At 37.5% G+C, this 13,625-nt stretch overlaps 1 protein-coding gene across 1 annotated transcript in view; it reads right to left on the bottom strand.

Moving 5' to 3' along the window:
- Cntnap4 (contactin associated protein family member 4) overlaps positions 1-12,345 on the bottom strand; it is a 249,520-nt gene extending 237,175 nt beyond the window's left edge. Inside the window, exon 1 of the mRNA XM_003472026.5 lies at positions 11,384-12,345. Coding sequence (XP_003472074.1) covers positions 11,384-11,468 — 85 coding nt within the window. The 5' untranslated portion in view covers positions 11,469-12,345. The remainder of the gene's footprint in view (positions 1-11,383) is intronic.
- Positions 12,346-13,625: the final 1,280 nt, after the last annotated feature.

Below are 13,625 nucleotides of genomic sequence, written 5' to 3'. Positions count from 1 at the left end.
AGAAAAAGCACAGCCCACCACCTATGAGTCCACGGAGCCCCACACAAGGGGGTATCTGTCATTATTAATGATAGCATATGTCAACATGCGTGGAAAGCTATGAACTATAAAATCCCGGCAGTGAAATCACAAATGTGTACCATGAGGAGAGACGAAACGTGAGAGGAATCAAAAAAAGAGGTGACAGAGTTTTATAAGAGAATCATAAAAAAGCATGCAATTAGAAGAGAAAGAAAATAAAGGTTCAGAACTCATTAATGCTGGTAAAAATTGCTCAGGGCAAAGAAAAGATGTTTCTACGACACAAAAAGAGCAAGGAAGTTGTAGATACACTCTGACATGAAAAAGGTAGGAAAGTAATTTAATATTTTTTTTTTTACCCTTTGTAAAGGAGAAAGGTTTCCAAATCAGGAAATGTAAAATAAAGGTCAATACAGAATATCTGAAATCCAAAGTAGATGAAGGAATCAGAAGTTCCTTCCTGGAATGTGGAAAATGCATTGTAGTTTTTCTTTGTCTGTTTTTGTTTTGCACTTCAAAGGAACACAGGGCCTTCAACTGAGCTAAATTCCCTAACTCTTTTTCTTTTTTTTCTTTTTCTTTTTCTTTTTCTTGTTTTAATCAGGGTTTCACTAAGTCACCAAATTATCTACGCCTGGCTTGAACTATCAAGCCTCCTGCCTCAGCCTCCCAGAACGCTGGGATTGAAGGCATGTGCCACACCTGCCTTCTTGCACTACCATAGTAGGACCTGATCCGAGACACGAGGATGGCCCGGAAAGAAGAGGTACTGCCCTGCCCTTATCTCACACTCACGGTGCATTTTTCATTTGCCTGTGCACTGAGAGTCTTCATCCAACATGATTGGATCTAGAGGCTATAAAATTGGATTTGCTATAAATAAAAAATTGAGTGGGGAGAGGAAGAAAGAGAGAGGGGAAAATTGTAAGAGTAGGTCAGACAGGAGAGTATGCCTCCTAACAGATTATAATGGACTAAAGTTTTCAACTTAACAAAATGCAATATAATAGAAGTGAATGTAAAGTCATAGTTAAAAGGGTGGCAAAAATGAATGCTCTCTTAAACAAAAATGACCTTTTAATCATTAAAATAACACATGCTATCCCAAGGTAACTGTTTCCTCTGATTTTGCTGTTTTTACTAAAGTACCAAATGCAGACCATTCATGGATGTTATTATTCTTTTTTGTAATGCTTAATTGAAAATGTTCTTTATTCCAGGCAACTGAGCTAAGTGGTATGGATACAGAAATGTTTGAAAAAAAAACTACTTTTGCCTATCAAAAATTTTACAATCTTACAATATTTTTTTAAAAAATAAGTTTGGATGCTCTCTGATCAGGGCAGGAATCGGCAAGTTCACCTTGTAGGCTGAGAGTTCTGGAGAGGGTCACAGGTGAGGTGGCTGCTCACCAGGGAAGGGCAGGAGGCTTTGTTTAAGAACTTTTTCAAGGGGATTTGCAGGGAGCTGGCTGAGGACAATCCAGGCCAAGAAAAGAGGACAACAGAGGCAAGGTCTAAGAGCCTGAGGACAGCAGTCACCAGGATTTGGAGGGGAGGAAAGCGGTAACAATGATCTAAATAAAGTATGATCAGCAAATACTGAGCAGGCAGGTGTGTGGCTAAGCCACTAGGCCTGAACTTAACACTGGAAACACCTGCCCAGGAAATAGAGCTGCTTGTTTTTAAAAACCTGGGGATTTAGCTCAGCGGCATAAGTGCCTGCCTTGCAAGCAGGCAGTCGTGAGTTTAATCCCCGGTACTGGTAAAAAAAAAAAAAAAGGGCGCGGGGGGGGGGGGGGACTCAGTCCTAAAAACCATTTGCATCAATTAAATATATTTAAAATACTGTGTGATCGAAAAGGGAGGAAATGCAAGTCAGAGGGAGCCGTGAGGAAGGAAGAGGGGACAGCTGTCTCGCCAGCCAGATCAGCCAACTCAACCCTGGCAATCGCTAACGTGACAGATGCCACAGCCAGATCACCCTCATATCCAGGAAAATGAAAGATCACAGGAGGTTCGATTTTGCTAACTCAGAAAAACAGAGAACTTCCTGGCATCTTCCCTACAGAATGTTTCCGTGATTAATGACACTACATACATTGTCTCCGTGCTAATCTATTTTATGTTGCAATTATACATATATACATAAAAAAAGCCATTCCATAGGCAAGCATAGAACAAGGCTTCCAAGAAATGGATGCGGTCATTTGCAAGGAGGACCAGTAAAAAATGAATTTAATCTTAGTTTTACATATTAACCCTAGCAAATTATTGTGAGCATAATTTTATTTTTAGTACCTGAAACCCTACATCATATTTTTATTAGCCTACTTTTCCCATTCTTGTAATAGATGCTGTATTTGATTATGGAATGGCTTATCAGGTTTCATTCTGTGATGAGATGAAGTACTACATGCTTAAGAAACCAAATGTTATCTCCAGAGTTTGTTCTTTGCTTTCTTAAATGTATCGTAACTCTTTTTTTTTTTCTTTTTGTGTCTATTTTTTGTTTATTTTAGCAAGGTGTACACATCTTAGATGCTAAGAGATAGTGTTATATTTTCAAGGTACACAAAGTTTTCTCTAGCAGGACTGTAATACAATCTATGTGCTGAAGTACAACTTCAAATAAGCACAGAGATCATACACAGTGAGGAACAAAGGCACCTAATTGAGCCGCTTTATAACCTTGCACAGAATTCCCTCACCACCAATTTAGATGGAATTGCTTTTATTTTAACAATGTTCTTTTAATTAAGTCCTAAACATCTAAAACACGGCAAATGTAAATATGTATTATAAATCCTTAATTATGAGGATCACTAAGCATTCATGCAGTTCTCTCCCTTGGAGATAGATTCTTTTTGTTTAAAATCGGCCAAAATTGGGAGATAAAAGTGAATGGTGTGAAAAATGTTAAACTTTGTTTACAATGCCTGTCTCTGGCTATCACCATCACTTTACTGCATTGTCTTCCAGAGTTAAATTACGCTTTAATTTGCCTACTGACTTTTAAGCCTAAATTTCATCTGCCATTATCTGTTTTCTGTGCATGTTTACAAGGGCTACCATTCAGGAACTGATGAAGAGTTGAGTTCAATTTTAGGGATCTATGGTCTTCATGTCATATCTCTAGAAAAATTAAAAAAAAAAAAACTTGAGATCATAGAAGGGCAATATTTTTTCTAATGTTGGGGATGAATTTCAACTGGATCCAAAAAGACAACTTGTAAATTTTTAACCCGACATGTATTTGTTTTATTTTTTTCTGATCTTTGATATTTTCTAATTCCAAATAAAATCCTATATGTTTGTAGAGCATTGTGTGATGTGCAATGTAGGTATATACCGTGTAATGTCCACACCAAGGTAACTTTTATTGTAAAAGCATATTGGAGACAATTCCGGTGTGCACAACAAATAAATAATTTCTTCCATAGCACAATATTACTTAGCCCAAAATGCCCCACCTAGGGGCAATACATCCATTGCCCTTGTCAATACATTCCATTCCCAATTCCCACACCAAATATCTTCCAGTATATGTATATACACAGATGCACACACATACACAAACAGTGATAATATTGCCTCAGCAACTCAGTTCCCTTAAAGACCATTTTAAATTTAATTTAGTTCCTTCCTTCTCCTTGGTCATCTACTGACTAACAGACTTTAAAAGGCAAACAAGACTTGAAGATACATATGATATATATATATATATATATATATATATATATATATATATAATCTTTTAGAGCAAAGCCATTAACTTAGAAAATTTACTTTCTCAGTTTCTCCAAGCAATCCCTCTACTGGGTCCATAAATTAATTAGTTTACAGTGACAGGGAAGTGTGGCAATCTTGGTTGTGAGCCAAGGAATCAAATGTCTGTTCAATGTCATCCAGGCAACTACCAACTTCAAGGCATACGACCAGTTCCTGGGAGAGTTTATCAGTACCCTTATGTAAAGGGCATTTTTAAAATTTTTCTGTAGGTTATAACAGCAGAGTAAGTCAAGTAATGAAATTACAGGTTATAGTTGGTCTAAAAAATTACACAATAAATGTAATGTAGGAGGGCAGGTAAATTTATATATTTAAATACTGCTTCTAACCTAATTTCAACCTATGACCCCATTTGTAAGTCCCGTAACTGCCAGTGGCGGAAAAGTGGTTACAGAAACAAATACGTCTTTTACAATTTAGGAGCACATAATAGCATATTCTAGAGTACTGCTAAGTAATGAGAGGTACTTAATAAGAAAAAGTAATTAGCACTATAGCTATGATACATATCAAACCACTTTTTTCCTTTGTGATTTAAAAACCTTAGAGATAAATTGCATCACTACTCTATTAAATACTTATGGCATTAAAAATTTTATAGCTACTAATTTTTAACATGCCAAATGTTTGCAGGCTTCACTCACTTTCCCAATTATTACAACGGAATGACTCATTAACTGTGACATAAACAGGCTGATTTTTACCTCTAGCTTTTCCCTAATTTTATTATCAAAGTACTACTTTTTCATAAACCATCACAAAAATTCATGGCATGGGTAGAAAAATATAGCACACACTCTTCCTCTTCCATAGACCAACTGAAGGCAAAATGGTATTGGATTTTTTGTGTATGTTCTTTACCATTACATAACACGGTAACTCTAGGCACCAAGTAGGTAGAAATCTTGGTAGAAGATATTTTGGTCAAAATTTTATGCTTCAAAAGTCAGTTAGGAAACAGAAGGCTCTAGAGTAGTTAGTACTTTAGATAATCATAAATTAAAGCAAAGAAGGGCAATTCTACAAGTCAAATAAACACAAACACAGACCTACATACATACATACCTAACTGAAGCACTCAGTCAGATAACTATGGCTTTAGAACTCAAGAAATTTCAGTGTTGGAATGTGACATTAAAGTTCACTCAAAACAATTTAAGAAGACAATACAATTGCCAATGAAATCTTATTTAGAAAGACAATTTATTATAAATTAGAACCATGGGTAAACTATTATTTTCTAAGAATTTTTAAGACTTTCTTTAAAAACTCAACATGTCCAAAGTACAATATAATCTTAAGAGTAAATTATGAAATCATTTCAGGATGTTGGGTTAATTGGGAAGTTCATTTTACTCTTAAGAAAGATTTTCTGTGGTAATCATAGGCTCTGTAATTTTCATCTCCGTGTGGTTGAGGGCATTTACTTTGCTTCCTGAGATTTCTCTTTTTAAAGTGAGCAAAATCGAATTTTAGCATTTGATGCTACAACTCAAAAACTGTCTTTTGAAGTTGTTTATCAAAGCGTACTTACTTCTAAAAGTACCTAAATAAAACATCCATTAAAACAACCATCTATATATTCTGTGAGTTCACTCCACCACCCTTCCCAACAGATCCCATTTCACTTCATTTTAATGTGATTAATTCATGAATCAACTCCTATTTTAAGCACATACACTGAGTCCCTAACTTACAGACATTTGAGTTGTGAACTTTCATAGATGGACTATACAACACTCATAGGTGTACTGTGTAAGACTCACGTGGTTGGATTATGAATGTATCTGACTTTTGGATGTTTTCCTAGAACAGAACTTGTTTATAATTCTGGGACTTACTGTCCTATGTGATAGACCAACCCTTTCTAATCATAATAGTAGTCAAAGTACAAAATGAGACTACATAAATACTAAGCATCATGTTTATATTCTGTTTTAATGAGGCAAAAATATTTGGATAAATGTAAAATTAAACTATAAGCAATCTTTGAAACACCAGCCCATTGAAAAAAATAGATCAAAGTCTGCATTATTTAATATTTCACCAGAAATATTCATCTACCAATACAAATATACTGTGTCTACATGAGGTTTATGTAACAAAGATTGGCTAACATTTTACTCATTCTTCCCAGTTTTTCAGGAGCCAAACTTTTCTGGAAAGTTCCTATCAGGAAAGAAGGAACCAAATTTGAAAGGACAGTGAAAATATTTTTTAGAACCTGTGATGGTCAAATGATTCATTAGTTGACCATCGTAAGAACCCAAAATTGATTAATCTGAGAGAAAATACATTTGAATTCTAAATATAGCTCAAAATGAGAAAAATGGATGTTTGGATATCCAGACTACTATTCTAAGGTAAAATCAAATCCAAAGCCTGAAATGCCATGGTTGCTACTCCTAACTGTCTGCTTCACTTCTTAGTCATAAATAACAACACAATGCACATTGACACCCAGACAGGGTGTTCTATGAGGCTGTCTTTGATTTGGAAATTGGCCTTTTGATAATACTTAGAAATCCTTATTTAGAGTTGAATCATTAAAAACAGTACTATTGAAAGTAATGAAAGCAAATGGTCATTTATTCTGGAGAAATACAATGGTAGAATTATTTTTAAGAAGTATATCCATCATATTTTACCTTGCTTTTTGTTAGCAAATCATGTATAGTGTAATGCAAATAAAATGAAGCTCATCCTTTCTTAGAAATCAAAAATACAATTCCACACAGACAAGAGATTTAAAAACTAATTGCATTGTCATGAGTAGGTGAAAGGCGCTCGTTTCATTACTGTGAATTCTCACTGGGCAATGCTTAAATGAAAATCTATTTTTCAATTTGTCTAGAAAGTTTGCCGATTTCAGGATTTTTAGGAAGCAGCTGCTCTAAAAGTTACAGAAGCCATAATGCTCTTCAAATAAGAACATTTTCCCTGTATTCAATTTGATTTCAAATGTTTCTGATTGAGATGGATAGGAATATCTTACAGTCATGAAAATGTAAAATAACAGCAAATTCTGTTCTAAATATCTAAGATGTAATTATTATGCATATTGTTAAATGTCATATGCTGATAGGATTACTGAGATTAAACATGCACACTTAACAAAAAATGCTGAAACTTTATGAATAAATGCAACTAATGTTTACATATTCAAATAATAAGATTTTAAACTAGAAAATATTTATATTGAAACATAAGAGCAAAATATTGAGAACTTCTTCTATCATATTCCTGGCAACATTAGCATTTCTGTCTTGCGATAACTCCACAGGGATGTATTCATATGCTAAACAATTAAAATTCAATTTTATCATAGCAAAACATATTATACACTGCGGCTCATCATTATATCTTAGTTAAGTCAGAGATCAGTGAACTTTTTTCTATAAAGAACCAGATAGTAAAGAATATTATGTAGTTACTTATATAAAAAGAGGAAAACAATTTTAACAAAATCATATTGATAAAATTCAAAACAAATAAGAATTCAGTGCAAATTGTGTTCATACAGTTCTACCTACAAAAGCAGGTGATTGAAATTTTAATTTAAAAAATTATTTTTTGCTATGAAGAAGTCTCCTTTTAATTTTTTCAAATAAAAACATAAAGATCATTCTGGTTCATTAACCATATAATAATAAGTAGTTAGCCAGCTTTAGCTCATGAGCCAATGTTTGCCAAACTCCAAGCTAAATGTTACACTTGATGTTATGCAATTCTATTAATCTCTCTTCTTTGAAGAAGCCAATTTAATACTGATACATAAATGGCTCCAGTAGAGACACTGTTTGTATATGATGTGAATTCCACAAATAATTTCAGAACATAGTAATGACTATCTTAACTAAACATTTGGCATCATGTAAAAGTTATGCTTAAGCCCCATGTTAACCTCTGACCAATATTATCCCAGAGATGAAGCCTTCCTTTATCAGATGCAGGGAGTATGGAGAATCCACCAAATGGGAGGAAATTATTCACTATTGCTGTTAGAAAAGTGAATCAACATGCATTCTAACCTTTACATATGAGGGTCAGTCATTAATGCACTGTATCACAGAATTAGATTTTATCATAACTTCACTATTGTATTCTGGCTATTGTTTTACTACAGAAATGAATTTTGAAGAAAGGCAAGGGAAGGGAAGGGAAGGGAAGGGAAGGGAAGGGAAGGGAAGGGAAGGGAAGGGAAGGGGAGGGGAGGGGAGGGGAGGGGAGGGGAGGGGAGGGGAGGGAAGGATAGAATTGCAAGATTGAGTTGTACCTTTTACAGAATCTCTCTTGTTGCATTTGGGCTATACCCCAAGGTTCATAAAAGTAATCATCTACTCCACCAAGTACCTTCACCCATTATTGATTTTACCACAATGGTTAATGCTTCCTTTAAGATAGATATTAAACATATCTTTTTCTCATTTAGAGAAAAAGATGAGCACAGTGAGATGCTAACCTCCCATTAAGTTCCTAACAAGCTATTTGTGAACATTAATTATTCTCAGCATAAGGTTCAGGCTGTCTGAAACCAGAGAACTTCTATCACTTCATCTATAAGAGTAAAAACAAAAGCAAAACTCCAGCTAACCTTATTACTGACACCTGTTTCTTCTTCCATGGTCAGCCCTTTTCCCCCAATGTCTTCTTATCCAGATTCTATGGATTCTTAAGAGCAAGCATAAAATAAAGAGATGTGTCTGCCATGCTTTAGTGGTCATTTAATAGGATGTGAAGAAGCCCACAAGAGCTAGGTAGCTGCTGAAAGAGCAAGCCTTTTTACAAGGATCTGTCTCTAAACTTTCACGGAGCAGACACCTCAGTACACTATCAAACTCATCTTGACCAGAACAAACCAAAAACTTGGGGTTGGGTCAACGCTTTTGGGATGTCAAATGTCAAGGAATGTATGCATTCAATGAATTTCATCTTTAGGCATGTATAGGAGTGTTTATGAGGGCCACCAAAAGTATACAAACACATAGGTCCATGGTTTGTACATAGTTGTGTACATACACACACCTATTTGTGTGTATATTGTATTTGCACAGAATTCTTCAAATGTAAAGTTTCCCAGTTTATTATTAGATCAATTAATATTCAAATTAAAACACATCTATTCCTAGGTTGGAACACCACCCCATGAAAATGTTCATATTGGTAGCCACAGCCTGAGTCAATGGAAAACACTTCCTCCTGGTGAAGCAACTACAAATAAAGGGAAAAGGTCTTTGTATTCACCTGAGAGACAGAGACCTTTAGTTTTCTTTATTTATATTCAGTTCTTTCTGACTTTAATATTGAAATTCAAAATGGATTCACTCTTTATTAATATGCAGTCTTGTCCAGAAGAATTATTGGAGTTATAACACCTCGAAAGGCTTATGCTGGCTGATGGTTGCCTGCCCTTTTGCCAACTTCTAGCCATGTTCAAAAATATGTGTAATCGTAATTTCAAAATGATAAAATGTGTGATACACTCACGACCAGGATTTGGCAACAAGTGCACTTTCCAAGAAAGCAAATATGTCCAAAAGAGAAAAGAATAAAATGAAAATTGAGAAGTGAAAGCTACAGCTGCAACCCCACTTTTCAAAATATTAACAAGCAATTACTAAATGCAACTTTGACTGTATGAAACCATTCCATTACCCTTTGGACATTTGAAGGATGGTCAAGTCTGAACAGGTAAAATTACTAGAATCCAGGTGTCATATTTAAATGTTCCTGAGCATTTAGAATTCAAAGTTTTCCCAGTGCATCCAATTGTGAGGAGAGCTTTAAGTGACTTCCTGAAGCAAGGCCCAGCCAGAGCCAAGCAGACAGGAAGACTGTGCTCACCTTGCCTCTCTTAAATTGCAAAAGAAGGCTATTTAATGTTGATCTGGTTGTTACGCTTTTCGCTGGGCTTCCAGAAAACAAACATAAGCAACCAGCGATCCAATTAATCACATTAACATACTGCACATCCAACTGCAGGCAAGTGAAAAGACTCCCTGCCAGAGTGAAGCTCTGTTTTTCTTAAGGGAAGGATGCTTGCTGCAAAGCGCTTCACACTGTAACAGTGACCCCTAGTGCTTCCTTTTGGCTTGCACTTCATTACTTAGGCCTCTTCAAGAAACTTCATTTGTGTGTGGGTGTCTGTGTTGTTGTTGTCATTTGCTTTGGTTGGCTCGTTGCAGTGTTTGTCAGAGGCTACCACTGCAGGATTCCAAGATCTTGACTAGGAGAAGTTGTGCAGATTCTTATTGATTTATGGGATTCCCATGGATCCAATTTAAAATTGAATCAGAAACACAGTGCAGCCCCTGGAGTGAAGTTCTCTCTTTGCAGAAGGATAGAGGCACCCTCATTAAGTGAGCTCCCACAAATAGAAACACAAAATCCCAATGGCCACAAAGTGTGAATGGACATTTGGCTTGAGACATCATGGGAGTGCATAAGGTTCTCCCCACACGCCAGCCCCTCAGTGCAGGGGAACACTGGGCCACAGTAAATGTCTGATTGCTGGCGCTGGTGCCCAAACCTAAACCTGCTTAGAAAGCAGCAGCATAAATTCCTGGACAGGCCTCACAGCCCTTTCTTGAAAACAAATGAGCTTCTTTAAAATCTGAGGAAAAAATATAAAGTTGTATTTGTGGAGCTTATTTATCATTCACTATAGAAGGCAAAATTCGCCTGTTTATACAATCTAAGCCAAATACAACTTTTAAAACTTTTTCTTCCCCTAATAACAAGTGGATGAAGAGAGTCTGCCAAATTATTTTTGGATGACATTCAAATGAGAAATAAGGTTCTAACAAATCTTCCCCGAATCAATTAACCCAGAATCAGCATCTTCAGTCACAAATTTACGAAGTCAGAAATTTGACCACCAAAGACTACTATGTACTCTTGGGGAATAAAACAAGCACCTGCATGCTTTTCCTTCAAGCCAAATGCAGACATCAGCCCCTCTTGGGGGGGTGCTCTTGGACTCATTCTCCAAGCAAAAGGACACGGCTCTCCATACTCAGGTTCGCCACAAGCAGTTCTGCTCCTGAAGTCTGCAGTACGGCTCAGTTATTAGCCTGCATCATTTCAAAGACACAGCCAGCTACTGTTCTGCCAAATTGCAAACTTCCGAAATCTAAGCTAATGCAGCATTAATGCAAAGTGTGCCTTTGTTTTCCTGTTAGACATAATTCCAATAAAATTCAGCAATCCCAGAGAAAGGGAGAAATGAAGACATTCCCAGGCTATTCCCTGGTTAAGATGCTAATTTAATGTTTTACTAGAACTTGAGCATTCTCAATGAATATTCAAAGACAGGAGAGTAGGATTCTGCTCATAGACAAAAAAGAAAGATAACACTTTGCATATTTTGGTCAGACAAAAAAAATTTATAAGAAGGAATGCCAAGTGTAAATCCAGTCGTACTTGCAGGATTTTTAAGCGATGCTTCATTGATAGCAATATGCTTTGCTGTGATTCCCAGTTGCAAACAATAACCCTAAAAACCACAGAATCAAAGTTTTTCAAGGAGCCCCTTCCCCCTGCAAGTTTTAAATCATTTGCCGTATACTTACAGGAATTGCCAGCTTCCACTTTGCTCCAATTTTGAGTAGATAACAGAAGTAGCGTTTTGAGGACAGCTCCGGTGATAGACCTCATGTTCACGTTTATTGAGCTCCCCAAAAGATCTTGAGTAGCTTGGGGCGCTGGAGTCCGGCTCTCAGTCCCTCTCCCAGCTCTGACTGGGTGCTGGATATCTCAGGGTCTCTTTCGGTGTCTCTGCCTCACTCCTCCCTCCTTCCCCAGGTCCTACCTTAGCTCCTTCTCTCCCCTCCCTCTTTACTACTCCTGTCCTCTCTCTCTCTCTCTCCCTCTGTCTCCCTCTCTCTTTTTCTCTACCTCCTCCCACCCTGGCTCGCTCGCTCTCTCGGTCTCACGCAGCCCCACTGTTCACCCAAAAGCACCCAGCATCTTCCCTAAGCAGCATCCACACGGCCGAGGCCACGCCCACTCCTGGCAGCCGGTCCGGGAACTAGGTAGCAGCCTCCCTGCTGCAAACCTAAAGGTGCTCTGGAGCTCGGCGCTCGCACGGGGCTGCGAGCTGCGGGTGATGAAAGCCTCGTGGGCCTCCTCGGGCTCCCTCCCCTCTCCTCTGCTCTCCTCTCCTCTCCAACAATCCTTAACCCTTTTTTCTCTGCGGGCGGCAGAGGTGCGGGAAGAGGCAGGCTGTAGAGGTGGAGGCTTTTGATTTTCTGGAGGTCTCGCGTTTGGCAGAGGCAGCCAACACACTGAGCTATTCCTGATTATCTGGGAGCGCGTCCAGGTAAAACGGCGTTATGTTTCAAAACAAAAGCATAAAATACGACAGGAATAACAAAGCAGCGTCGGTGAATTGTAGCTAAAACTGTCCTCGGGGAAAATACTTGCTGTTGTTTTTCTGTGTTTCTATAAAACTATCCTCTTGAGCTGTGGTGCCAGAATTTTATTATGGAAATTCCTCACCCGGGAACGCACATTCCTCCTTGGCAGATATGTAAAGTCATCTGATAAGAGCCTGCGAGAAATTAACATTTCTTATTTTAGTTAGTGCTTCAGGAGTACAGATCTGCAAATGAAATGCTTTGGGTAAATTTTTGGGATGAATGCATCACGCGGAGGCTACGCAACAGTGTTCTACAGTCATATTCTTTAAAAGCAATTCCCAGAAGGCCCAAAATGGAAAATGATGGAACACTGAAGACAGGGAACGCCCCCCCCACACACACTTCTTACACCGGCAGGCGTACTCACACCACCACCAAACAACGGAAGGAGGCACTCTGCTGGTTCCAAGGAAAGAAAAGTTGAACGCAAAAACTCAATTACTACAGAGAGATTACTCTCCTAATGACTGATGCTTAAACACTGGTTCTAGAACAGAACATTAACATATTTAAATAATGAAGACAATATCACATAATGAGATGCATATCACATGGTGTCAGAGAAAACATCAACCCAGGCCTGGTGGCACATGCCTATAATCCCAGAATTTAGGAGGCTGAGGCAGGAGAATTGCTGTGAGTTCCAGTCCAGCCTGGGCTACAAAGTGAGTTCAAGGTCAGCCTGAACTACAGAGTGAAACCCTATCTCAAAAAGACAATAAATAAATAAATAAATAAATAAATAAATAAATAAAGAAATATCAAGATGTTCTACTGATGATATGCTAGATTTTATAAAGCTGGGAATTCTAGAGTTCTTATCCACCTCTTCGTGACAAGCACTGGAAGAGATTTAACCCTTTACCACCAGCAACCTTAGTAGAGAATGAATAAAAGAGGGCAGAATAGAAGGATCTATAAAAGCTAAGCATATTTGTTTAGTCTTTGCCTTCAGACAAAGAAGGATGTGTTTGTTTGTTTGTTTTGCTTTTCTTATTTTACAGATGAAACAATTAGAAGAGGGAATTTAAATGATTTTGAAGAGGTCATAGTGTTGGTAGGTAAAGCACTGATGTTTCTGACTCCACTTTTCTTGGAGTCACCCTAGTACTAAGATCACCTCTGTGATTCCTTAATGGCAAGCAATGAAAACCTAAAGCCCTGGAACAAACAGCAGGGTGGGGGGTGGAGGGTCAGTGTTTACTTTGTTTTCTTAAACCCAAATTTCTAATTTTGTTCTTCCATTAGGCTAACCAAAAGCAAATCTAAATCAACAGTTTATGTTACATTATTACTGAAGGGGATTACATTTTATTGAACCCATACTACATGACACCTGCTATCTAATTAAATTATTATAGCAATCCTGAGCCAGGGATGTAGCTCAGCGGCA

This window comes from Cavia porcellus, unplaced genomic scaffold (genome assembly GCF_034190915.1).
Source record: "Cavia porcellus strain 051 isolate PalLab524CR breed Dunkin Hartley unplaced genomic scaffold, mCavPor4.1 scaffold_4, whole genome shotgun sequence".
Lineage (NCBI taxonomy): Eukaryota > Metazoa > Chordata > Mammalia > Rodentia > Caviidae > Cavia > Cavia porcellus.
Note: the sequence above shows the minus strand (reverse complement) of the source record. Positions and strands in the feature narration are given on the sequence as shown.